At 44.5% G+C, this 27,310-nt stretch overlaps 1 protein-coding gene across 7 annotated transcripts in view; it reads left to right on the forward strand.

The window, feature by feature from the left end:
- patj (PATJ crumbs cell polarity complex component) overlaps window positions 1-27,310 on the forward strand; it is a 134,177-nt gene that overhangs the window by 103,942 nt on the left and 2,925 nt on the right. For all 7 annotated transcript variants that reach the window (XM_074667609.1, XM_074667615.1, XM_074667613.1 and 4 more), the window contains 15 exons: window positions 15,961-16,048; window positions 17,208-17,300; window positions 17,587-17,691; window positions 17,876-17,941; window positions 18,258-18,348; window positions 19,897-20,003; window positions 20,084-20,167; window positions 20,298-20,491; window positions 20,588-20,735; window positions 20,882-20,968; window positions 22,215-22,392; window positions 22,479-22,516; window positions 22,673-22,795; window positions 22,938-23,042; window positions 27,197-27,300. In XM_074667609.1, coding sequence (XP_074523710.1) covers window positions 15,961-16,048; window positions 17,208-17,300; window positions 17,587-17,691; window positions 17,876-17,941; window positions 18,258-18,348; window positions 19,897-20,003; window positions 20,084-20,167; window positions 20,298-20,491; window positions 20,588-20,735; window positions 20,882-20,968; window positions 22,215-22,392; window positions 22,479-22,516; window positions 22,673-22,795; window positions 22,938-23,042; window positions 27,197-27,300 — 1,611 coding nt within the window. The remainder of the gene's footprint in view (window positions 1-15,960; window positions 16,049-17,207; window positions 17,301-17,586; window positions 17,692-17,875; window positions 17,942-18,257; window positions 18,349-19,896; window positions 20,004-20,083; window positions 20,168-20,297; window positions 20,492-20,587; window positions 20,736-20,881; window positions 20,969-22,214; window positions 22,393-22,478; window positions 22,517-22,672; window positions 22,796-22,937; window positions 23,043-27,196; window positions 27,301-27,310) is intronic.

Below are 27,310 nucleotides of genomic sequence, written 5' to 3' on the forward strand. Positions count from 1 at the left end.
GCACAGAGGAGCAGAGAGCGTCCTCGCCCCTCTGTGATGTTAATCCGCTTTAAATGAGACTAAGCAGAGGGACTGACATGAATATTTAAAGCTGTGCTCTAAAGACTGACTGTTAATTCAATGAGTGCACACCCAGACACAGGCGCAGACTTTAAGGACGTAAAGCTCCAGCTGGGAGAATCTATTAACCCAGAGGTATGAGACGGTGGATTCAAGAAGGTTTGGACCTGAAACTTAATAAAAATGAAAGTAAACCAGGATCTGAAACTTTACTCTGACACAAAGTCCCAACACTGGATGTTCAGACTGAGCGTGTGCAGACTTCCAAGGTCCGAGTTACAAGATCTTCATGAGCTCTAGATGGAAAGCCACTCAAACACCAAGGTCTGCATATAGCCTGCCCCCTACAGGCCTCCAGAGGCCTGTTCAACCAGATGGAAAAGGTTCATCTTAAAGAGACTTGAGCCTTGTTACTGGATGTCTTCATCGCTGATGTGTTTTTTTTACTGTGTCACAAAAGCCAATAAATCAAGCACAGCAGCATTGTTTCCAGGCTCTCATAGCCCCTCTGTTCAGAACGCTCTGATTTAGTGGGCGTGGCCTTCATATGTAAATGAGCCACCGCTGATACCGCCCCGCTCTTCCACGTCACTGAGAGCGGCGCCACGAGCTCCGAGTGCACAATGTTTAGAAAACAGAGAAGCTCGTTTACCGTAACATTACAGGCTAAAACAACAGGCTAACTGCAGCTAAAGTTAGCATCCTGAAGCTAACACAGAGACAGGGGGGACACTGAGGAAAAGCTCTTCCATCTGCTCCACAGCACACAGCATTTAAAATACTCACATTTCCAGGGTCCCAGGTTTGTTGGAGGATGGTTGGTAATGCGCCTGGATTCAGGACCAGTCTATTGGCTAGCCCTCTGTTGGACTGTCCAAAGTTGGAAAAGCAGTCGGCCGTGAAGTGACTAGCACACACATGCTCAGTTTTACTGAGTGTAGCTGGAACATTTCCTGATAAATGAACTCTAGACACTTAGTCTGTCTTCTTCTGAGATGGGAAGCTTGAGCATGGAGCTATGTGGCTGTTTACAGCCAAAAACAGAGCAGTGATGGCTCTTCAACTGTGGCATTCTCCTCCAGCAGCGGGGAGGAGGTTTGGAAGTATCTGCCCCGGTGGACCAATCAGGTCAGACTTGCTCCTGATTGGTCAAAAACGGGAACCGCTGACGTTGTCAAATCCCCAAATTCCAAACAGCTGGTTTTAGGTCAGGATTTTACATTCACAAGCTCTACTAAGAACAGGTTTTGTTGTTAAATATCACATTTTGTGGGCTGGGAGGAAAGACAAAGACCCACACATTTCACTAAAAGACTTAATAAAGTGAAAATGTGAGCCGCTCTGTGGGTTTCTCCAGCCGGGGTCAGGTTACGTTTCACTTTTATCGACTCTAGAATTCTGCTGGTGGTGTTCCGCTCTCTTGATCCCATGTTCTGATTCCATTGTTCTTCAAGATTAATTTTAAAAAGATTCTAGAAGCAACAGATAGTCCAACTTAAGTCACAGAAAAGTCAAAACACAGAGAGATTTCTCTTATTTCTGTCCCTGGTTCAAGAATCACATCTTATTTCAAGAAATCCAAAGAATAAAGAAGCTTCTTTTTTTGTTTGTGGCCATTATTTTGGATATTTTCCTCACCATCAACCAGATTTGTTGACAAAAGATAACACAAACCTTTTTTTGTGGTTTAAATTAAAGAATGGTTAAAAATGAATTATTGTCCATATCCATACCGGACCACTTGGTGGAAACGGAACTGTAGACACCAGAGAGACGACATGAGAGATTTTTTTTTAAAGCTGTAAATCAGTTAAAGTTACTACGAGGATACCAGAGTGGTTAAAAAAAGGACAACACCCCCTCTTTAAGTCATTTTCCTCTGCACACTGAGGTTTCATTTTGAGCTGAATGGAGTAAACAGCCTCAGAACGATCAACCCTCCAGCTCTGAGGCTGTAAAATGACCTAAAGATGTCGGTGCCCTCCCTGGAGGAGGATCAGTGTGTGCAGATTTGATAACAGGCTTTGTTTTTCTGAAGGTGAGGCTCTCAGGAGTCTGGGTCTCTGTGAATTAAAGGACGCACTCTCACGCCTGTTAACCTAATGTAAGGCTGCCTCCTCCAGTGAGAGCTCCATCGCTCAGCGGAGGAGAAGCTGCGACTCTTCTGAATGATAAACACAGAAATGAGACGTGAGGATCATAAACTCATCCTCTGATTCGCCGACGTGTGGTGTGTATCTGCGCTCTGATCGCTGAGGGAAATATTGAAGTGATCTGTAACAAGAGAACGATTATCAGCCGTTCTGCATCAAAAACCATCGTGATGATTATCGTCTTCATCATCTCCTGACCTGTCTGCTCTCTGAAAGCTCTCTGATTAACTCTGATACCGCTCTGATTTCCTCCTCTTTACTCTGAGCCACACGCAGCAAGTCAAACAGACGCTAAATGGATGAATTAATCACCAACAATTCAGCAAACTGAGCAGACAAACACAGCCATCTGTTGCTTATCTGGGACGATACTCCGGAGCAGGATTATGAAAAGCGATCAGTTCCTTTATGGCCGTGTTGGGACTGAAAGTGATGAGGGGAAACAAAAGCAGGAGATGTTGTTTACAGGGACAGAAAGCCTGGGACGGATTATTCGCTCAGACACGCTAACGACAGTAAAACACTCTGTTCCTAACATCCTCCAAAGTGCACTTCTTCTTTTGTCGTCCAGACATCAGATACTACATTTCCCCAGAGGCTTCTGGGTAATGTTTTCTAAAGCAGAAGCCTCTGTTAGCGACAGTAAGGCTAACAGTGAGGTAAGCGGTCTGGTACGGATCAGTACAGTTTGGTACAGATCAGTACAGTTTGGTACAGATCAGTACAGTTTGGTACAGATCAGTACAGTTTGGTACGGGTTGGTACAGTTTGGTACAGATCAGTACAGTTTGGTATGGGTTGGTACAGTTTGGTACAGATCGGTACAGTTTGGTACAGATCAGTACAGTTTGGTACAGATCAGTACAGTTTGGTACGGGTTGGTACGGGTTGGTACAGTTTGGTACAGGTTGGTACAGTTTGGTACAGATCAGTACAGTTTGGTACGGGTTGGTACAGTTTGGTACAGATTAGTACAGTTTGGTACGGGTTGGTACAGATCAGTACAGTTTGGTACGGGTTGGTACAGTTTGGTACGGATCAGTACAGTTTGGTACAGGTTGGTACAGTTTGGTACAGATCAGTACAGTTTGGTACAGGTCGGTACAGTTTGGTACAGATCAGTACAGTTTGGTACGGGTCGGTACAGTTTGGTACGGATCAGTACAGTTTGGTACGGATCAGTACAGTTTGGTATGGATCAGTACAGTTTGGTATGGATCAGTACAGTTTGGTACGGATCAGTACAGTTTGGTATGGATCAGTACAGTTTGGTACGGATCAGTACAGTTTGGTACGGATCAGTACAGTTTGGTATGGCTCGGTAAAGCCTGATCCTGTTTGTGTTTCCCTTCTTGGTAGGCGGCGTGTAAAACAGATGCTGATAGCTGCTTCTGCTAAGTATTAGCGTGATGCATGTAAAGCGTCACGACAGCGTACCTGATAATACCTCCAACAAAGAAAAGACAAAAAATGCCACATTGCCATTTTCCAAACAAAAAGAAAGTTATGATCAGGGAAGATTAGAGAAATAAACATAGCAAAGTTATGGTGGTGTTAAAGTTTAGATAGATAGATAGATAGATAGATAGATAGATAGATAGATAGATAGATAGATAGATAGATAGATAGATAGATAGATAGATAGATAGATAGATAGATAGATCGAACCTTGTCTCTTCTGCGGTAAAAACAGAAATTTGTCTCTGACACGGCTTAAAGTAAGAATTTAAACACACAAACACAACAAATCTCGCTTTGAAAATTGGAAAAATTTTGATTTTCATTTTATGTCGTTATGTTTATGTGTGTGAGGAAGTGTGTTTGTAAGACCACGTTTTTTGTGACTCTTTGTAGTACCACAGTAAGTTTTGTGGCTCTTGGTCTCTGACTCATTGGCCACCCCTGTAGTAGGACAAAAACATAAGAGACATCACAGGGGGGAAAAAAAGAAGAAAAAAGGATATAAAGATATGTATTGAAATATAAATATATAGAAAATATGAAGGGTCTTATAAACCATGTGATGATAAATAAAAAATATGTATCATTAATAGATGTGTAAAGAGAAATCCTTTCCAAGAAATTTAGAAAAAAAAGTGTACTGTTTTGATACTTTTCTTGGTATCAATCAATTTGAGTGATCTGACGTACAGTTCAGTTTAGTTCTTGTAGAAAAATAGGGAAATAGGGGGTGCATTTTTTAAATTTACATTTGTGAATGTAAGCTTTAACATATAAAGTAGACAAATTAGGAATAATTTTTTTGTTTTTTTAAAATGTGTAAAATAAAATGTAACAGATTTGTGATGAATAATGAGACAAAAGTTTGTTTTGCAAAACAAATATCACTTGAGACCAGAAATAACCTACAAGTCCTATTTATAACCTTGGAGCCCCTTATGACATCATCAGCTATGTGGTTTCCATGGTGATGGGAAGCAGAACTAAACTTGAATTTCTCTTGAGATAAAAAAATCTATGTATCTATCTATCTATCTATCTATCTATCTATCTATCTATCTATCTATCTATCTATCTATCTATCTATCTATCTGTAAGTACATGAACGAATGAGAGGAGCACATGTAAAGAAAAGAAATTGAAACTTAAGTATCAATCTCATGACCCAAGTATTGATCAATACTGATCCCAATGTTGGCATCAATTTATCAGTTTTATTAATGGATCAAAGAGCCACATGCCCCGGGAGCCACAGGTTGGCCACCCCTGTTCTACTATATTTCATTTGTATTTGTATTTAACATTTGTCTGTAGTGTTGGTCATTGTTCAATGTCTCTTGTTCAATGAAATAAATAAATAAATAAAAGGACTGGTGGGTTAGGGCTCAGCATTTCCTCATCCAGCATTTGCACGCCCCCCCAACCCCAGTTTAGTGATAAACATCCAGTGACGTGTTTCTTTAAACTCCACTCTAGTGTTTACGCTGGATCTATCCACCAGAATTATCTGTCCTTTCCCGTCCGTCAGAGTCGTGTTATTTACTCTACGGTAACTCTATTTCTGAAACTGTTGACGAACGGTAAATTGCTCTGTAGAATATCTGGATTTTTAATGAGGAGGTGTTTTGGTTGCATTGGTAACAGAGGATAAACTCAGAGAAAGCTTGATGGAAACTGCAGAAACCGTCATGATGGCGATGATCATCAAACAGAAGGCAGAACCAGCGCTTCACGTTATGTCCGAGTTCATTGGATCAAAATCGTCCTCCTGTACTTTTCCCTCCGTCTGTCCTCGTCCTTCCTCTTTCCCTCTCCTGTCTCGTTATTTGAAGTTATCGTCTCTGCCTGGACCCCTTCCCCCATTACTGCTAATGTCTCCTTGGAGAAGGTGACGCCGACAGGAAACAGGATTTATGGGTCAGTCTGTCACTTCCTGTGCAGCCGTGCGGCACAGACACATTAACCAATCATCAGCCTGGAAAGATTAATTAGTCTGAAGTCTCATAGTGTAAAGTTAGAGTGAAAGATTGATTGGTCAGCTGTGTCAGCGTCCATCTTGAAGGATATCTAAGTTTTTATTTGAGTCTGAAGAGATGGAGACTTGTGGAGCATCCTCACAGAGAAGGTGGCGGTGGCCCGGCGCCGTCTTCACCCCCCCCCCGCCCGCCTCATTCTTCAGCACAATGACGCTGTGATTGCTTTGGAGGCCGATGAACTCCCTCTCCATCCTGGTTATTACAGAAAGAGTCTGATGTGCAGCGGGACAGACATCCCCGCCGTCCACCGTGGGCTGTTTCCATGGAGATACACTGGCCTCCCCGTCGACATGCCATCGCTCACAGCTGTGACGACCTTTACCCAGAGATAAATCATTCAGCGGGGGCCAGTGGACACAACTCTAACGAGATTTTGTCACCTGGCTGAGCACAGGCAGCGCGGCGCTGTCCTCCTGCCCCGACACGACGACCGTTTTCAATCAGAGAAAAACACCGCCGTGAAGAGGGGAGGCTGTCAGCTGACCTGTGGAGGAGGGGACCACAGGCGACTCCCTGAGATCCACCAGAGAGGAGCCAGTTCAGTCCAGGAACATGGTCTCAAAGATCCCAAGATCTGGATTTGGGCACCATTTACAAGCTTTTAGCGCCTGATAACGTCATTTAGAGCAGTGCTTCCTAAACAGTGTGCAGTGGCTCACTATATCACTAGTTAGTACGTACATATTTCATAATACAGAGGCAAACTCTACTTAAAAATGATAAAAAAAAAAAAAAAGAAAGAAAAACATCATAGAGGGTGTGTGTCAAAGCTCCAAACTTCCTTCCTTCCTTCCTCCACTTGCGTCTTAGTCCCTCCCTCCAGAGATGATGGAGAGACGCGAGGAAATGAAGAGAGGAGAGAGGATGGAGGAGATTGGTTTTTAGAGCAATGGGACATCCTCTCCTTCAGAGCGTCACATGAAGTGACGTGTTTCATTGATGACAGCATCAGCTGATCACCTCTGGATCATCTGTCAGTCAGCTCTAACAGCTGTTTGTGTGTCTGTGTATGTGCACTGTAATAACTCTGATCAAACAGAAACAGTAACAGAGATTTGTCTGTTTCTATAACCAGTTAAACAAACACGTTACCAGGAAGAGAACTGTGTTGTTCTCTGTTGTGAAGTTTCACGTGAAGTCTAAGCCACTGCAGCGTCCAATCAGAGAGTGATATTCCATATGGGGGCGTGTCTGTCAGTAAAAAGACTTCCGCAAAGCCGGCTCTCATGTTTCCTCAATCAAAGCTCCTCCGATCAGTCTCCTCCATCCTCTCTCCTCTGAGCGCAATTATCGCTTTGGGACAGTCTTCAAAATGGCGACTGGGAAAGTACTTCCGATGTCGTGGAGGAGAGAGGACGGAGGAAGCACGAAGTTAACACATTGAGACGCACCCACAGATTGCCATTTTCACTGATTACACAGTTGCTGTCACTCACAAATATATATATATATATATATATATATATATATATATATATATATATATATATATATATATAGATGTGAGTGACGCCACTGGCCACTCCTACAAGCTCCTCTGAGGGGATACCAAGCCATTCCCGGGCCGGTCGAGAGATGTTATCTTTCCACCGTGTCCTGGGTCTACTCCGGGCTCTCCTCCCAGATCTGGCTCCTCTTGATGTGGAGGAACAGCAGCTCTACTCCGGGCCTCTCCAGGATGTTGTCTTTTGGTCACTACCCACAGTTTGTGGCTGTTGGTGAGGGTTGGGACATAGATTGACCGGTAACTTGAGAGCCTCACCCTCTGGCTCAACTCTCTCTTTGCCCCAACAGACCGGTATAGCGTTGGACGCCGCCCGTTCCGTCTGTCAATCTCTCGCTCCATTATACCCTCACCTGTGAACAAAACCCAGAGATCCTTGAACTCCTCCACTTGGGGCAAAGACTCTCTCCTGACCTGGAGTGGGCAGTTTACCCTTTTCCGACTCAGAACCATGGCCTCAGACTTGGTCTGTGTCCGAAATGGCATACTAACACAGTGTTTCCCACAGGATTTTAGGAGACTGTGGTGGCAGAGTCGCTGACCCTCGGTGGTTTTGATGTGTGTGTACGTTTTTAAGTGCGATGTATCGCCCTTACAGTAAGTGCAGTTTGGGACCATGGACATGAACGTACGCTGATAAATAAGAACTTACAAAGGCATATCAGAAATATTTTAAATTTGATTCAGAAACAAGACCAAAAACTCACTCTCTCACAATATTTTGAAAAATTTACTGAACAGCATTTCAACAACAGGTTATTTACACTATTTCCATGATCTGTGATCCGTTATCAGGCTACTGAGACTGTAGCCTACCGTTATTCTCTCACCTGAGTTAACGATAGAGCTGCACGATTTGGGGAAAAGGTGCGATTTGCGATTAGGTGGACAATATTGCGATTGCGATTGTGCTTGCGATTTAATAAAAAAAGTTGTGTCATGATGAGTCTACAGGCTTGCTTGGTTATCATGGAGAAAAATCTGAATTGCATGTGCTGACATTGCGATTGCGATTGCGATAATCGTGCAGCCCTAGTTAACGAGGTGTGTGTTTGAAGCTGATGAGAAAAAAGAGAGCAAGAGGATGTGAGTAGGTGAAAGGGAGGCAAAGTGGAAACCCTTTATATTGTTTTAACATCTTAAAAAAATATTTTTTGGGATAAGGGGTCAGATTACGATTCTTCTTCTCTCTGCTCCCTTATCTGGATTTAGGAGTGATGTGTTTTCATTCTGTTTTTTTTTCTACAGTGACTGCTGAAAATTGTCTAAATAAATAAAGATTCCTAAATTTGCTGCAGCCCACTTCATCACAAAATGTAACCTAAATCAATGAAAGATCATTTTCTGACTGATATTCCCTGATATTGCTGTGTATCTGACTTTGAGAGAAATTCAGCTTCTTCCATGCTCTCTCCGTATGTTGTGTTCACCATCTTACGCTGATGTCGCTATAAAATCCCACAGCGCACATGGCTACTTAATATGCACGTACTGATTTGCATTGACCATATATGGTTATGTTCGGGCGCGCTGAAGGCGGGAAACAAGGTGTGTCACCACATTTACGCTTTTCTCGGCGCGGTGTGGTTTATCAGGGGGAATAGCGTGCAGTCGTGTGTACGCAGAGTTTGATAGATCTGAAAAGAGTGTAGGCTATATGTTTTGGTCGTATGCACGTTTTGCCTTTTCGTCGTAAGTGAAACTTGAGAGGACTTTTACACGCTGTAAAAAATGAGGCCCCAGGAGAGGAGACCATGAAATAATAAGCCACTTCAGCTCGTTGGTATGGTAACAGGTGATTGTACTGTGTGCCTGCTCTTACTCTGAATGTGCGGTGATAATGAAACAGTGTGGTCGCTCTCGTCACTGAAACTCTGGAACCGAGACGTGCGCGGTGCAGCCACTCCTCTTCCAGTGAAGGGAGGCAGACAGCGCAGTGAGCTACTGTGGCCACGGCCGCAGTTAGCATGAGCGCTAATGCCCAAAAAAGAAGTTGCACGTAACTTAGAGTCAGACGCCTCGCTCCAGTTTCTCTGGAATCTGGTTCGTGTCAAACGTATCAAGTAAAGAGCGACGTGTATGAGTGTGACCAGTGCGCGCACTCTTGTTCTCGCTTCTTTACGTGCGGTAGGAAATTACAGCTGTGCAATGATCTGACCGAGTGACGGATCGTATTTTTTTCTCCATATGAGACTGTGGCGGAGCCAAATGAGACTGTGGCGGGCCGCCACAGTCTCATTAATTAATGGGAAACACTGCTAACATACTACATACTACATGGTCGTTGTGTATATACTGTATACTACATACTATAAGTATGATAAGAGTGCCAACCGTTTACACTGTAGTATACTACTCGGTTTCCCATGATGCATTTCAAAACCTCCGACGACAAAAATTGGAAGCACACATAAGTCTATGGAAGCACACCAGGCTATCAAATATCTCTGTTGATTCGCCACATTTGAAAGTTTTAAGAACATTTTAGGCGAGAAAGTCATCACGTAGAAAACCAAAATGTGGTCATTTGGGCCACAAAACGCACGGATTTAATTTACTTTTTTTTTTTTTTTAAAATTTTAAATTTAAATAAATTTAATTTCGACATTTCGGACATTCTGTAAAGAGCGCCAATATGCTATCGAAGAAACTTCCGGTCCGCTCCAAAACAAGAGCCCAATTTACAAAAGCGTTGAAGAACTTAAAGGAGATAAACGGGTGCTTTTATTTTGAAAACGGGAAGTTCGCTAGTGGATGATTTTTAGCTAACACCGGTCTCAAAACGAATTCATCACTCTTCAAAAAATTAAAAAATGTTTACTGCTCGCAGACACCGAAGACGATCCGTCCGTCGCCTCAGGCACTTTATTTCTTTGTACTTACGTTTAGGTTTCCCTGTGGAGCTAAGTCCATTTTAGTCACTTCTCATCTTGTCATCTCATTCTGTATTTACGTTTATAAATACGGGGCTCGCAATGCATTATGGGGCATGTCAGTGCGACTAGTATGCCCACCTCCCATACTTAGAATTTTTACCGATATAGTATACATCCGGGTATTTCTCGCGCACACAATCTTTTCATACTATTTAATGTGAACGCACTACAAACTATTTTTGACGTCACACTTAGTATGAGTAGTACGTTAGTATGCCATTTCGGACACAGCCTTAGAGGTGCTGATCCTCATCCCAGCTGCTTCACACTCGGCTGCAAACCGCCCCAGTGTGAGCTGGAGGTCAATAGGACCACATCATCGGCATAAAGCAGAAATAAGATCCTGAGACCCCTGATCCTGACTCCCTCCATCACTTGACTGCACCTAGAAATCCTGTCCATAAAAGTAATGAACAGAATCGTGACAAAGGGCAGTCCTGGCGCAGTCCAACCCTGACTGGTTTGACTTATTGTTGGCAATACGGACCAAGCTCTCACTTCGGAAATACAGAGAATGGACAGCTGTAACAACAGGACATTGACTCCATATTCACGAAGCACACCCCACGAGATACCTCGGTGGACACGGTCAAAAGCCTTCTCTGAGTCCACAAAGCACATGTGGACTCGTTGGGCAGACTCCCTGGAGCTGCACGTCTTGTTGTTGTTGTTGTTGTTGTTGTTGTTGTTGAGATTCTGATTTGATAACTATAATTCCTCCCTCATCCGTGCCCCGCAGAGCTGCTGTTAGCGTGAGTTTAGAGCTAAGTGTTGTTCCCATCAGGAGCTTTTAGGGACTCACCAGCTGCTCAGAGAGAGGAGAGGAGGAAGAGGAGGAAGAGGAGGGAGAGGAAGTCTCTCTTTCTCTCGTCTCTTTGCATCACTGCTTCAGTTTTATGAGCTCAGACGGCAGAAACGCTGTGAGGCCAACAGCACAACAACAAATCACACAGCTCAGCACACTCCAGACTAAAGCAGAGCCTGGGTTTGTTGGTTTCATGACTGGTTTCACAGGTCAGAGTATGATACAAACCTGTCTGTAGGATCTCAACATGTTTACAGCTCATAGAAATCCCTGATCTTATCACTCTGCTGTTTTAGGAAACAGCCGCTGTCAATGAACTGAAGAGCTCAGCTCCAGTGTTTTAAAAGTGCCAAATTTTTGGTAGTTTTGGTTAGACGTGTGTTAGACAGGCACGTCTACACCGTCAGTATCTGGACGTCTTCACAATGTTCCAATTAGGTCCACGATTCGGACGTCTAACCATAACCCTACTTGGGCGTAAATATGCTGTAGAAATAGCAATTAGCTCTAGCCATCCAGACAAGCTAGCATTTTGTAAACACTGTTCAACCTGTTAGCAGCATCAAAATGTACGGCTGTTCTGTGGTCATCTGTCAGAAACGATACGATATCACAGAGGCATCGTCTGTCAGGCTTGGACGGTTACAGAGCAACCCGTGTTTTGGAGGTAATAGCGACCATGCTAACTGGTGACTCTCAGCTGAAGGTGTCAGTGATTAACAGCTAAGAGCTACCACTTAACAGGGTCACACTTTACACTGAAACACCAGCAAGGTCTGCAAGTGTGTAATTAAATGTGTCGTCTTTATCCAACCTCAGTTAACCAGGTTTGACTGCAAATAAGCAACATTAACTGCTGATACTCAAAATCCAGATTTGACTTTGCTTATTTAATGAAAGAGTTGGTTTGGGGCTGAGGTTCTGACCAAACATGGACTCAATGTAGAGAGAGAATAATAATTGAAGCTACAAATGGAGATTAACAGGAAAAGATTTTAGGATCAAAGTAAAATTAGTGAATATTATTAAATGATGAATTAGTCTATTGACCCTGAAAGACTCAAACATTGATGTTCTGATTTGGTGCAGTTCTCTGGACGTAGTTTCTGGTTCTTTTCTTAAAGCTCCCATCTCCTGCTCCTCTCCTGCAGTTTAATCTGGATCATTGATGTCTTCATGAAATGGTAGTAACATGTTTTGGTCCAAAAAGCCAATAAATCAAGCACAGCAGCATTGTTTCCAGGCTCTCATAGCCCCTCTGTTCAGAACGCTCTGATTTAGTGGGCGTGGCCTTCATATGTAAATGAGCCACCGCTGATACCGCCCCGCTCTTCCACGTCACTGAGAGCGGCGCCACGAGCTCCGAGTGCACAATGTTTAGAAAACAGAGAAGCTGGTTTACCGTAACATTACAGGCTAAAACAACAGGCTAACCGCAGCTAAAGTTAGCATCCTGAAGCTAACACAGAGACAGGGGGGACACTGAGGAAAAGCTCTTCCATCTGCTCCTCAGCACACAGCATTTAAAATACTCACATTTCCAGGGTCCCAGGTTTGTTGGAGGATGGTTGGTAATGCGCCTGGATTCAGGACCAGTCTATTGGCTAGCCCTCTGTTGGACTGTCCAAAGTTGGAAAAGCAGTCGGCCGTGAAGTGACTAGCACACACATGCTCAGTTTGACTGAGTGTAGCTGGAACATTTCCTGATAAATGAACTCTAGACACTTAGTCTGTCTTCTTCTGAGATGGGAAGCTTGAGCATGGAGCTATGTGGCTGTTTACAGCCAAAAACAGAGCAGTGATGGCTCTTCAACTTCAGCATTCTCCTCCTTGCTGCTGGAGAGGGGGGGGGGGGGGGGGGGGGGGGGGGGGGGGAGAGGGTTGGAAGTATCTGCCCCGGTGGACCAATCAGGTCAGACTTGCTCCTGATTGGTCAAAAAAGGGAATCGCTGACATCGTTAAATCCCCCAAATCCAAACTGCTCGTTTTAGGATTTTACATTCACAAGCACTACTAAGAACAGGTTTGGTCATTAAATATCACATTTTGTGGGCTGGGAGGAAAGACAAAGACCCACAAATTTCACTAAAAGACTTAAAGTGATTTTTGCAAAATATGGAACCTTTAAGAACCAGGACTCAGACTCAGCAGACTGTGTGCTGTGTGACAGCCCCTTTGTTTACATTCAGATGTCAGAGTGGCTGTGGTGTCAGAATGGCTGTGATGTCAGAGTGGCTGTGATGTCACAAGGGAACTATGAAGGGAAGTTCCGGAACTCTGAACCCACGAAGAGTCTGACCTGATAAACCACAGAGCGTCAGATTATTTCAATCACTGTCACAGAGACAAACAAAGCTTCATCCACCGATAACAGAGATGGAAAACACTAGAAACCAGCAGCTGGCTCTGAGCCCACGATCTGAGGAGCAGGCCATCAGGCCGCTCGAGGAGGAGGTAGAGGAGCTCAGGAAGGAGAAGGAGCAGCACAGGCTGAAGGCAGAAAGCCTCCAGAGGGAGCTGGAGGAGCTCAGACAGACTCATTCAGAGGAAACAGAGAAGAACCAGGACCTGCTGTGGGAGCTGGGGGTCCTGAAGGAGGAGTCCCAGAGACAGAGGAGGAACCTGGGGAGGGTGGTGAACCAGGCTGAGGAGGCCTGCATGAACAGCCTCAACCTGGCTGCACAGCTGAAAGCTCGAAACAAGGACGTCCTCAACCTGCAGGAGGAGAAACAGGAGGTCCAGCAGGAGAAGGAGCAGCACAGGATGAGGGCAGACCGCCTCCAGAGAGACCTGGGTACGCTGGGAAACGAGAAGGAGCAGCACAGACTGAGAGCAGACCTCCACAAGCTGAAGGAGGAGCGCCTCCAGAGAAAGCTGGAGGTGCTGACGAAGGAGAAGGAGCAGCACAAGCTGAGGGAAGAGCTCCTCCAGAAAGACCTGGAGGAGCTGGGAAAGGAGAAGGAGGAACATAGGCTGAGAGAGGAGCACCTCCAGAGAGACCTGGAGGAGGTGGGAAGGGAGAAGTAGCAGTACAGGCTGAGAGCAGACCTCCACAAGCTGAGGGAGGAGCGCCTCCAGAGAAAGCTGGGGGCGCTGGGAGAGGAGAAGGAGCAGCTCAAGCTGAGAGCAGACCGCCTCCAGAAGGAGCTGGAGGAGCTGAGAGAGGAGAGAGACCTGCACAAGCTGGGGGGAGCGCACCTCCAGAAGGAGCTGGAGGAGATGGAAAAGGAGAAGGAGCAGCACATGTTGAGAGCAGACCGCCTCCAGAAGGAGCTGGAGGAGCTCAAAAACCAAATGACACAAGATTCAACCTCCAACGAAAACCTGCTGGAGAGTCCCACAGCCCAGCAGGAGGCCCAGCAGGAGGAGGCCCAGCTGGAGGCCCAGGAGGAGGCCCAGCAGGAGGAAGAGGAGGAGCCCCCCCTTTCAGCTCCAGAGGACAACAGTTCAGACCAGGTCCAGGAAAGGCAGAATGGGACCACCGTGTGGAGGAGGTTCAAGACGTTTGTGACTCCTCAATGCTGCGGCCAATAGAAGGAGAGGCAGAAACCCCTTAAACCCTGCCTCTAACACACACTTACACACTTACACACACACACACACACACACCTTGACAGTAAAACGCATGAAGGCCTGACGGACACAGTCCAGCTGGTTTCTGTCAGTCAGGACTTTACCTGCATGTGGGTTTCCTCCAGGACACGCTGGTTTCCTCCCAAGAAAAACAACAACAACAACAAAATAAAAACCCTACAAATAAAAAAAAAACTCAAAAAAACAATTGTGTTGTCAATAAAACACTTAATTTCTTCTGTATTTAAAGCTGCAACCTCAGTGGTAAAACATGGCGCCTTTAAAAAAAAGGCTGAACACTGCAGTTCCTCCAGTGTCCACTTGAGGCTGTCAACACAAGGTTCAAAACTCTGCTTCAGAATCAGATGGGTGACATCACAGAGTCTATGGTTCATTAAACAGACTACTGTTTAAGTACAGTGGCCCTGAGGTCCAAAGTTCCATAAATCCCAAAACAAATTCCCGAAACATAGAAATGCAAAAAAAAAAAAAAAAGTAGCAAAAACTTAACTTTTTTTTCACAGAATGAAAGACATACAATCATAAAATTGATGGTAAATTATTTGCTTGTTTTTTCTCTATTTTATTTAGTGAGCCTTTCACTCATCTTTTTCATTTATTTATTTTTGTATTTTTTTAATGTCGTATTTATTTCCTATATATATACATATGTATGCCTTTAAATTAAAAAAAATCAGACAAAAAGAATATGGGGAAAAAAAGAAAAATATAACACAGCATTGTTTTTGTTTATTTTCCAAATGGCAGGATTAACAAAACAAATATATTTTGATGAAAACATAAAAAATATTATACAAACACACATTTCATAAAAATCATGAAAATAAAAAAAAGCCATTTAACACACACACACACACACACACATACACACACACACATACACACACATGCAAAGTATTTGTTGAATTCTTTAAAGTATTTTTGCGTTCATAGATAAATCATGTGTTGATACAGACGTGATGTTTGTTGTGACTTGCTTTTTTTGTGAAGTGAAAAATCCAGGACACACGCTGAGTTTACAGATCATCTGGGAACAGGATCTGAGGGACGGTTTAACAGTAGACGTGGATTAATCTTTGTGAGGAGCTGAGGTTTTATTTGGTTTGTTGTTGTTGATAAAGAGCGGACGCAGAGGTCTGCTGAGTCACATCAGACGCTTTAACAGACGCTGTGCTGCAGTCAGTGTCTGCACTGCAGAGCTGCTGCAGACCTCACAGGGACTGACCTGAGTTAACAGGTGTGTGTGTGTGTGTGTGTGTGTGTGTGTGTGTGTGTGTGTGTGTGTGTGTGTGTGTGTGTGTGTGTGTGTGTGTGTGTGTGTGTGTGTGGGCTCAGGTGCTGAAGTTCTGCATGGATGATAAACTCATCATCTCCTCACTGAAGAGATGGAAATGTGTGTTTCTCTCTGTAGATCTGAGGATGCTATAAACCAGATGGCCGTCGCCCCCTTCTCCACCCCCCTCCCTCTTCCCCCCGTCCACAGTCCAGTCACCCCCGAGGTAACAACACACTATGACACACCTCGTCTCACATGGTGACACACAAACACACCTGTCCATTTCCTGTCCACCTGTGTTCAGGTTGCTAACCTTTGATTGGTCAGCTGTCACACAAACAAAAAAAAAACACCAGAGAGGCACCTGTACACTAACCTGTATGCTAACCTGTACATTAACCTGTATGCTAACCGGTACACCAACCTCTGTACTATACTGTTTGCTAACCTGTACCCTAACCCGTAGGCTAACCTGCACAACAACCTTTTTTGCTAACCTGTACGCAACCCTTTAAGCTAGCTGGTACACAAACCTCTAACCTGTACGCAACCTTAACACTAATCTATACGCAAACCTGTTTGCTAACCTGTAGGCTAACTTGAATGCTAACCTTAACACTTACCGGAAAACTAACCTGTACACTTACCTGCATTCTAACCTGTATGCTAACCTGTATGCTAACCTGCAGCCTTACCTTTATGCTATCCTGTATGCTAACCTGCACTCTAACCTTATGCTAACCAGTACGCTAACCTGCACCCTTACCTTTATGCTAACCTGTACGCTAACCTGCACCCTTACCTTTATGCTATCCTGTATGCTAATCTGCACTCTAACCTTATGCCAACCAGTACGCTAACCTGCACCCTTACCTTGATGCTAACCTGTATGCTAACCTGCAACCTTACCTTTATGCTATCCTGTATGCTAACCTGCACCCTTACCTTAATGCTAACCTGTACACTAATCTGCACCCTTACCTTCATGCTAACCTGAATGCTAACCTGTACACCAATCTGCACCCTTACCTTTATGCTAACCTGAATGCTAACCTGTACACTTACCTTATGCTAACCTGAACACTAACCTGCACCCTTGCCTTTATGCTAACCTTAATGCTAACCTGTACACTTACCTGTAAGCTGAGCTGTACATTAACCTGCATTTAACCTGTACGCTAACCTGCACACTTACCTTTTTGCTAACCTGTACGCAACCTGAACACTAACCTGTACACGAAACTGTATGCTTACTTAACACTTACCTGTAAGTTAGCCTGTACATTAACCTGCATTCTAGCCTCTATGCTAACCTGCACACTAACCTGTGCGTTAACCTGTACACTTACCTGTCTGCTAACCTGAAGTTACCTGTGTGTCAGCCTGTCCCTCCAGCTCCTCTAGGAGGCTCCGCCCCCACAGAAGGACCCCGCCCCCCAGACAGCCTGCCACTCCTCCCAGCGTCAGACACACAGGTCTGTGGTCACAGTCATCCTACGGTTATTCCTGAACCCACAAAATCCACTTCCTGTTCCTGAAGCAGAGCTCGTTCAGGGAGTCAGACATGCAAAGAGAAGCTCTATGCAGCTTTAAGAGATACATTATGAAACAGTTTGATACGTTTCAAAACCAGACTCTGATGTCTGCAGGTGTTTTTCCACCTTCACAGCGTTTTCATAAACAAACGTTCAGGTTCAGTCTGTGTCCAGCTCTCAGGCTGCTCTGTGTCAGCTGTAAACTGATCTGTGGTCTGCTGAACAGGATGAAACCAGTGATGAAGCTGAACACAACAACAGGAACAAAAGCAGGAGCAGCAACAGCAACAGCGCCCCCAAGAGTCTGAGAGACAGCGACGCCTCCAGAAAGGTGGAGAACACATCTTTACACAGATCCTCAGAGAGCGCGTGGAGCTGGATAAATAACTGTGTGTGTGTGTGTGTGTGTGTGTGTGTGTGTGTGTGTGTGTGTGTGTGTGTGTGTGTGTGTGTGTGTGTGTGTGTGTGTGTGTGTGTGTGTGTGTGTGTGTGTGTCTGTGTGTGTGTTTCTGCAGAAGCTGAAAGCTGCAGAGTCTCCTGAGAACGAGCTGCAGGCTCCGAGGGGATCGATGGAGCAGCAGGTGGAGAAGATGAATTCATTTTATATCATCACATCAGGATTCACTGCTTTGAACTGTTTCACACTCTGGATTACAGGATTATAATCCTCACAGCGATAATTTCAGCTAAAGCAGGAAGATACCAGAGTTTATGTTTCAGTGTAAAAATCTGTTTTTTCCTCCGTAAACTAAGATTTGATTTGATTTTCCTGCGTTAGCTTCAGTTTTCTCCTCTGATCTGTCTGCTGCCTCACTGTGATGATCAATAAGACGTATCTGATTGAAGCCTTGGTGTGTGTGTGTGTGTGTGTGTGTGTGTGTGTGTGTGTATACACAGTCCTGCAGGTCCCACAGCAGCAGCAGCTCGAGTAAACAAACTGCAGCGTCTCCTCCTCTGATCAGCCCAGACCTGCAGACCGCCAACAAAGGTTCACACACACACACACACACACACACACACACACACACAAACACACTCGCTGGGTTTTCTTTCTTTCTAAAGCAGCATCAGATTGATGTCAGTAAATACAGACTTGGCTTTAAACCAGTAGAGTTTCCTATCAAAGTCCCATCCACCGCTGTTCCTTGGCGCCGCCCTGTTGGTTGTGGCTGCCTTTTGCAGCAGCTCTCTCTTCTTTGTCTATTTCTCTTAATTTTTTCATCTCTTTTTCGTCATCTTTGTATTTGGAGTGGATCATTACTTTGTATGGTTCATTGTTGGTCATGGACACCAAACTTTTTGTGTCTTCAGTGATATTTTTAGGGCCGCAGCTATTGAATATTTTAGTATTCGAGTATTCTACTGAAAATCCCATCGTTTAATTGAGTAATCGGATATAATACATTTTTGTTTAGTTAAAAAGCAGTTATTTTTCAAATGAATTTTTTTCTCTTTAAGAAAGAGAATTTTCTGATACAGCATGTCAATGAGAGCACCTGCTTTGGTAGCTCCAAAATTTGTAAACACATTTTTTGTGCCTTGTACATGTCATCAAATGTTGCGGACCCAAATGGCACCCGTTTGGTAGAATGACCCATTAGTCTCCAAACTCCAGAAAAGAAGCTAGATTTGTTGCTAGTTGATATTTTGTATAAAAGGTATCTTGAGGGGTCTGAAAGCTCTCTTAATATGGCCTCAGCTCTATTTGAAATACCACTCTTTGATCTTTTTAAAAATTAAACAATTCCTCGAGGCAAAGAAAATTCCTCGATCATTTTTTGTAATCGAGTACCTCGAATCATTCGAGGAATCGTTTCAGCTCTAGATATTTTAACTACTTTTCTCCTGTGTTTGTCTGGAGATCCTACATGTAACCATGGCTGCATTGTTTACATGTGAAATCAGCTGTTAGCAACATGTAGCATGTCAATGCTAACTGGTGCTAGGCCAGATGTTTTCCACAAGGTGAGAAGAAGGAGGTGAGGACGACGTGCTGGTTCTCAGGTGTGAGCTAAGAAGTGACGACATGGACCTGTCCTTCCATCCATCGTTATTGGGAACGTAAGATCTATCTCCAATAAGATGGACGAGCTAGCTGTGCTAACCCAGCAACAGAGGGAATACCAGAGGGCAGAGTAGCATCATGCTAGGATACAGGATCCAGGAGACAGAGACTGAACAGACTGCTGAAGAAGCTCAGTCCTGGACCCTGTGGAGGTGGAGGCTGGCTGACTGGACAATGATGGACAAGCTGTCAGCATCTATTTTATTATGGAGCTTTTTACACTTTCTATTTTTTTGATTGCTGCTGTGACTGTGCTGAAGGACACGTCCACATCAAAACAATAGAGTTTTGTTAGAATAGTAGAATGACATCAAACAATAGAAATATAGAAGAGTAGAACCAGATCAAAGCAGTAGATTAAAGGTTAAAGATGCTGAATCTCTGGCTCCTCTTTAAAAGTCATGAGGCTAACTCCTCCTCTTTAAGCTCTGTGAGGAAGGAGCTAATCCTCCTCCTCCTCCTCCTCCTCAGACCCGTCCTGCTGTGCAGTGGTCCCCGGTCAGGAGACTCTGCTGGAGATCTGCAAAGGTCGATCTGGACTTGGACTGAGTATAGTGGGAGGAAGAGACACACAGCTGGTAACACACACACACACACACACACACACTGTCTCTGTCTTTCCTCTTCTGTCTCTCACTGTCCCGTGTGTCCCTCTCAGGACGCCATAGTGATCCATGAGGTCTATGAGGAGGGAGCTGCAGCCAGAGACGGTCGACTGTGGGCTGGAGACCAGATCCTGGAGGTACTCACTCAGACCATGAATGTTGGGTGATGTCTCCCCCTGCTGGGCACACGCTGAACACACACATCAGAGCATAAACCTCACATTTCTGAGGCAGAGGAAACTGAGCGTCACTGTTCTCTGAGCTCAGGTCAACGGGGTGGACCTCCGCGGGGCGTCCCATGAGGAAGCTATCGCCGCTCTCCGTCAGACGCCTCCTAAAGTCCGTCTGACGGTCCTGAGGGACGAGGCTCAGTACAGGGACGAGGAGAATCTGGACATGTTTAAGGTGGAGCTGCAGAAGAGGAGCGGCAGAGGGCTGGGGCTCAGCATCGTGGGGAAGAGGTGAGAAACACCTGAGAGACGTCAGCAGGCGCCATGTGTGTGTGCTGTGAGGGATGTGACGCCTGTGTGTGTGTGTGTTTCATGTGTGTGTGTTAGGAGTGGCAGTGGTGTGTTCATCTCTGAGGTGGTCAGAGGGGGCGCTGCGGAGCTGGACGGCCGGCTGATGCAGGGGGATCAGATCCTGTCGGTGAACGGAGACGATACGAGACACGCCTCACAGGAAACTGTGGCCGCCATACTGAAGGTACCATGACCAGACTGTCCTGACATGTTCAGAAAGCCAAAGCAAAGTGTCATACCATGATCTGTGTGTGTGTGTGTGTGTGTGTGTGTGTGTGTGTGTGTGTGTGTGTGTGTGTGTGTGTGTGTGTGTGTGTGTGTGTCCTGCAGTGTGCTCGGGGGACCGTCCTGTTGGAGCTCGGTCGGCTGAAAGCTGCATCCTGGATCTCCTCTAGACAAAACTCACAGGGAAGCCAGGTGTGTGTGTGTGTGTGTGTGTGTGTGTGTGTGTGTGTGTGTGTGTGTGTGTGTGTGTGTGTGTGTGTGTGTGTGTGTGTGTGTGTGTGTGTGTTAGACTAAGAGGGAGACTGAGAGAATCTGCATGTAGTCAGATCAAAACAAACATTTCTACCAAGTGATTTTATTTTTTAATGACTGGGGAGATGGATTTTTTGACCTATACTGCAGGCAGCCACCAGGGGGAGCAGTTTATGTGGCACCCTCTTCAAGCCGAGCAAGATGAAATCCATTTTCTTACAGTCTGTAGTCTAAATGCTCCTTATAAAAAAAAAAAAAAGGAAAAAAAAAATGTTTTTACCGGACTTCCTGAAAAGATGATGTCATCACATCAGGATCTTGTAAATGGTTCATGACATGTTGGAGGGCCAGGGCCTCAAACACCAAGGTCTGCACATAGCACCGCTCCCCAACAGGTCTCCAGAGTGCTGGCCAATCAGAGGGAAGGGGGCTCATCTTAAAGAGACAGCAGCTAAAAAGACATGTTTCGGACAGAGGCTGAAAGAAGAGTTTTTTTAAAAAAACACCAGAGAGAGAAAAATATAGAGATTTATTTGAGCTGTAAATCATGTAAAGACACTTCAAGGAAACCATGGAGACAGGATAAAGACTGAAAAAATTACTATCATAATTGTTGATATACCGTAAAATACCAAATAGTAGCCGAGGCGTTTATTTGTTTCAATCACTGAGCAGACCGGGCGTTTATTTTGAACAGGCATCTATTTTTCTAAACGTGCTGCTACACCCGGCGTTTATTCGGTATTTTACGGTAAATGCAATAAATAAAAGTAAAAACAACAATTATAATCTAAAAAAATCCAAAACTGAAAGGTTTTACTACAGATTAAAAAGCTAAGGGTCTGTAGTTTGCTTTAAAATCACTCAGTGAGATCAGAGAGTTCCGGAATGTAGTGACATCACAAAGACAGAAAGCTCTCTGTGCTTGATGATGAACATTCTAGAACCTCATTGATGGAGCTGCAGCATAAAGGCCGTGTAGAGCTTTAAGAACAAGAACCAGGACTAAACACCAGAGAGAAACAGAGATTTACTGAGCTGGGAATCAGGTAAAGATAGTATGGGGGCCCCAGAGGGACAATAAAGATTGAAAAAAGTACAACACCCCCTCTTTGAGTCTTTAATCTTTAGTTTCAGACTCTGTAATTTAGCTGTTTGTGTTTTAAATTAACGCTCTTTGTTCCAGATGAGTCGCGTGAGCCGCAACAGCTCAGGTGTTGTGGCCCCGCCCCTCACACATACCCCAACGTCATGTGACCCCACAACACCTGACGCCCCCACGCCGACCTCAACGGACTCCCTCCCCCTCAACAACAACAACACAAAGACCAGCAGTGACATCACTTCCTCCTCCATCAGCACAGGTAGAGGCCGTTAAAGTGAAAACGCCACGTCAGGTCGTTTTGGCGTCTCAGACTTTGATCTGACCCATGTTCCTCTCTGTCTGCAGGGCTAGACGCTGGGGTCCGCACGGTGGAGATCAAACGGGTAAATGAACACGTAGCTCAGACACGCGTTCTACATGTATGACCACATGATGTCATGTTAGTCACACACTGTATCGGTGGCTGATTGAGCTCAAAGAGATGTAACTGAGTTTAAAGAGTTTAAAAGGTGTGTCCCTCTCCCGGTCTCCCCTCTCAGGGTGCAGGTGACTCCCTAGGGGTGAGTATAGCGGGGGGGAAGGGGAGTCCGCTGGGTGACATCCCCATCTTCATCGCCATGATTCAGGCCAATGGAGTGGCCGCCAAGACGCACCGACTCAAGGTGGAGTGTTTGTTTGACTGTACAAAGTGTGTGACACACAGCGACGCTACCTGTTAGATTAACACTACAAGTGTGTGTGTGTGTGTGTGTGTGTGTGTGTGTGTGTGTGTGTGTGTGTGTGTGTGTGTGTGTGTGTGTGCAGGTTGGGGACAGGATCGTCAGTATAAACAGTCAGTCAGTGGACGCCCTGTCCCACAGCGACGTGGTCACCATGCTGAAGAACAGCTACGGGAACATCAGCCTGCAGGTAACAACACTAACACACATCTGGGTTTGACCTTTGACCTCCATCTTGGATAAGCTAGGAGGTCAAAGGGTGGATCCCAAAGCTTTCATCTTAAGCCTTCTCCATCTTTAGTCCTCCATAAAGCAGAGACACACACACACACACACTGCGGTGAAGGCATGACTTTTTACAAGGTGTGTGTTTGTTTTGGAAATAATTTGGAGATTAGATCAGAACTTTTTTCCAGATCCAGCTCCATGAGGTACGGTGTTTATCAACAGTTAGGTAGAGCTACGCTTTGAAACCTGACAACAAGCTAACTTTGTCAGTTTGTAGCGTAGTTTAGCAGCTGCTATATTTCTCTCTCCTCACAGCCCGGTGCTCTGAGACGTGTCTGTAACGTGTAACGTTAGTGAATCCTGGTTCTGTCCTACCAGAGCTCATCTACCAACTCCAACCTCACCAAGCAGAGCTAACGTAACCTGGCTCTTCATTTTATTGATAGACTCTCAAGTTTGAACAGACCACTGCAGAATAACTGCTGACTGTGGGTTGGAGACAACGTTAGCACTAACACATAAACCTGGGTTTCAGCCTTTAGCTCTTGTTTTAGCCGTTAGCCTGTGTTTTGGTCTTTCACCTGTGTTTTAGCCTTTAGCTTGTTTTTTAGCTTTAATCCTGTGTTTAAGCAATTAGCTTGTGTTTTAGCCTTGAACTCTTGTTTTAGCCTTTAGCCTGGTATTTAGCCTTTAGCCTGTGTTTCAGCCTTAAGTTTGTTCTTTTTTGGCTTTTATCCTGTGTTTTAGCTTTTGGCTCATGTTTTAGCCTTTAGCCTGTAATAAGCCTTAAGCCTGTTATTTAGCCTTTAGCCTGTGTTTTAGCTTTTGACTCTTATCAAGTCTTAGCTTGTGTTTTAGCCTTTAGCCTGTTATTTAGCCTTTAGCTTGTGTTTCAGCCTTTAGCTTGATTCTAACTTTTATGCTGTGTTTTCTGTAATTAGCTTGTGTTTTAGCCTTAGCTTGTGTTTTAGCATTTAGCTTGTTTTTTAGCCTTTAACTCGTGTTTTAGCCTCTAGCCTGTTATTTAGCCTTAGCTTGACTTTTAGCCTTCAGCCTGTTTTTTAGCTTTTATCCTGTGTTTTAGCAATTAGCTTGTGTTTTAGCTGTTAGCTTGTGTTTTAGCAATTAGTTTGTGTTTTAGCTTTTGCTTGTTATTTAGCGTTTAGCCTGTTATTTAATCTTTTCCCTGTGTTTTAACCTTTAGCTTGTTGGAAGCTAAGACCTTGCATTTAGGATCAGGATCAGGCAGATATCTGGAAGTAAGACCTTTTCACAAACACTTAGAAACTCTTTACGGGGACTTTAAAAACGTAGACTTTAAATTATATTGTTTCCTTTAATACATTTTTGCTGATGATGTGCTTTTGAGTGAAAATCAGATTCTGTTTAAACATTTAATTTCAGACAACAGCTGGTATGTGATTGGCTGAGGCTGAAAAAGTTTTTTTTTTAGATTTAAAAACAAAACTGAACATGTCAGTCATCAAATCAACAGAACAAACACGATCACTCCTGGATTTCTTCTCTAACACCATCCAATGAAATCATTAGTAAAGCCACCCTGAGCCTGTTGGTAACACTTTATATCATTCATGTTAATTTGATAAAACTTCATTTGAAGCTGAGTCTTAATTTCCTCTCATCCCTGGAGGGAGGGACTGAGGTTAACATGAAGGATGCAAGAACTGAGGAGCTGTGGGATCCACTGGACTGTTCCTGGAGACTTCATCTCATTGTTCCTGTCTCTGTCTTGGTTTTTGCTAATCTAAATATATATAAACCTCCTGGGAATCAAACCAGAAGCTTCTAAATCCACTTTAAAGAGAAGAACTGCATTTATTACCTGCTGTTCGCCATGGGACCTCATTAAACGTGTTACACTCTGTCAGGTAGAGGAGCTCACAGATCCACGTTTAAAGGAGACCCACGCCGCGGCAGCATGGGAACACAAAACTCTGTAGTTTATTTAAAAAACGCTGTCTCTATGGCTGTGTTATAAACAAACAAAAAAACAAACAAACAAACACGCCATCCATCAGCTGACTGGAGCAAAATAAACCTGAGAAACAAACACTCAGAGACGACATAAACATGATTAATGGTTGTTATTAGGAGTGCTTTGTGTCTCCGACCTCTGCTGTGTATGTGTGTGTGTGTGTGTGTGTGTGTGTGTGTGTGTGTGTGTGTGTGTGTGTGTGTGTGTGTGTGTGTGTGTGTGTGTGTTATCAGTGTGCTCCAGCTGACTGTTACGTGCTGAGAGTGTGATAACAGCAGCAGCAGGCCTTTATGCTGCTGAGGCTTCATCAGTCTGCAGTAAACAGATTTACACACACACACACACACACACACACACACACACACACACACACACACACACACACACACACACACACTTTTCCAGTCCATCTTTTTTCCATTAGCCCCTCCAAACACAGTGACTCCCGCAGATAAGGAGACTGTATATTGTAAATAACTGTTTAAAGACAGCTCGGAGGAAACATCAGGGTGTGCTCTGCCTGCAACTGTTCTTCGTTTACAAACTGCTGACGATCACATCCATATCTGAGAGAAAAATTAGCTTTTCTGCATTAGTCAGCTGACGCCAGCACCAATCCTCAACATGACACATACAGTTCATGAATACAGGTGAAAGATGGGGGAGGTGTGCTCTCCCTGCCTTTGCTCTTTTCATGGTTGAAAAAGGGAAGTTTGCTTATAACTTGTTGTGTTCAGTTGTGCAGATAGTGAGTGAAACCTTAGCTCAGGGAGGCCATAAGGTCTCTTCTCTTTTCAGGGCTCCATGCTGATGCTCTCCCTGCCTTGGCTTTTTATGTATGCAAGCAAAATAGGATGGAGCCATGCTTAGGTTTTTCATTTAGGGAGTGAGTTTAGGTGTGCTCTCCCTGCCTTGGCTTTTAAAGTGCACACGCGAATTAAGAGAATGTTGTGCTCTTCCTGCACAGGCTGTATCTTTAGACACATAAAGACAGGGATGGTGTGCTCCTCCTGCTGTAACATTTCATATTTGCACATGATAGGGTGCTATTGTGCTCTTCCTGGCTTGGCTTTTCATGTACACACATGATGGAAGGGAGGTGTGCTCTCTTTACCTTGCTCCTTAATGAAAGCTTATGAAATGGGGGTGTAGTTGTACTCTACCTGCTTTTGCTATTTGTTTATGCACATGAAACAGAGAGAGGTGTGCTCTGCCTGCCTTGATTTTTTTATGTATGAAGGTAATAGAGAGTATAGTTGTGAACTTAATGCCTTGGCCCTTTTTATAGATAGACTTGAATGAGAGGGAAGGTGTGCTCTTCCTGCCTTGGTTTTTTAAGTATGTTCATGAAACAGAGGCAGGAAGAGCACACCTTCCCTCTCCCGCTTTTTGTTTATGCACATGAAACAGAAAGAGGTGTGCTCTGCCTGCCTTGGTTTTTAATGTATGAAGATAATAGAGAGTATTGGTGTGAATTTAATGCCTTGGCCCTTTGTATAGATAGACCTGAATGAGAGGAAAGGTGTGCTCTTCCTGTCTTTGTTTTCATGCATGCTCACAAAACAGAGAGACTTGTGCTCTCTCTGCCTTGGCTTTTTATTTAGTCAAGGAGAGAAGAGGTGTGCTGTCCTGTCTGTGGCTTTTTGTTTACGCACATGAAACAGTAAGAGGTGTGCTCTGCCTGCCTTGGTTTTTAATGTATGAAGATAATAGAGAGTATTGGTGTGAATTTAATGCCTTGGCCCTTTTTATAGATAGACCTGAATGAGAGCGAAGGTGTGCTCTTCCAGCCTTGGTTTTTTAAGTATGTTCACGAAACAGAGGCAGGGAGAGCACACCTTCCCTCTCCTGCTTTTTGTTCATGCACATGAAACAGTAAGAGGTGTGCTCTGCCTGCCTTGGTTTTTAATGTATGGAGATAATAGAGCGTATTGGTGTGAATTTAATGCCTTGGCCCTTTTTATAGATAGACCTGAATGAGAGCGAAGGTGTGCTCTCCCTGCCTCAGGCATCTCTCCATAGATACAGGCAGAGGAGAAAACACAGGAAACAGGTCACACACTCAGAATGTTCTGGATGTTTGAGCGCTGATGTAACGTTTCACCTGTCTGTGGTCTCAGGTGGTAGCAGACACCAACATCAGCGCCATCGCCACTCAGGTAGAGAGTTTGTCCAGCAGCTCCAGCCTGTCAGCAAACACTGACACACACACCACAGAGCCAGAGTGAGTACAC

Source organism: Halichoeres trimaculatus, unplaced genomic scaffold (assembly GCF_033239565.1).
Source record: "Halichoeres trimaculatus isolate MK-OKI-2021-1 unplaced genomic scaffold, fHalTri1.1 fHalTri1_scaffold_4, whole genome shotgun sequence".
In the NCBI taxonomy this organism is placed as follows: Eukaryota; Metazoa; Chordata; class Actinopteri; order Labriformes; family Labridae; genus Halichoeres; species Halichoeres trimaculatus.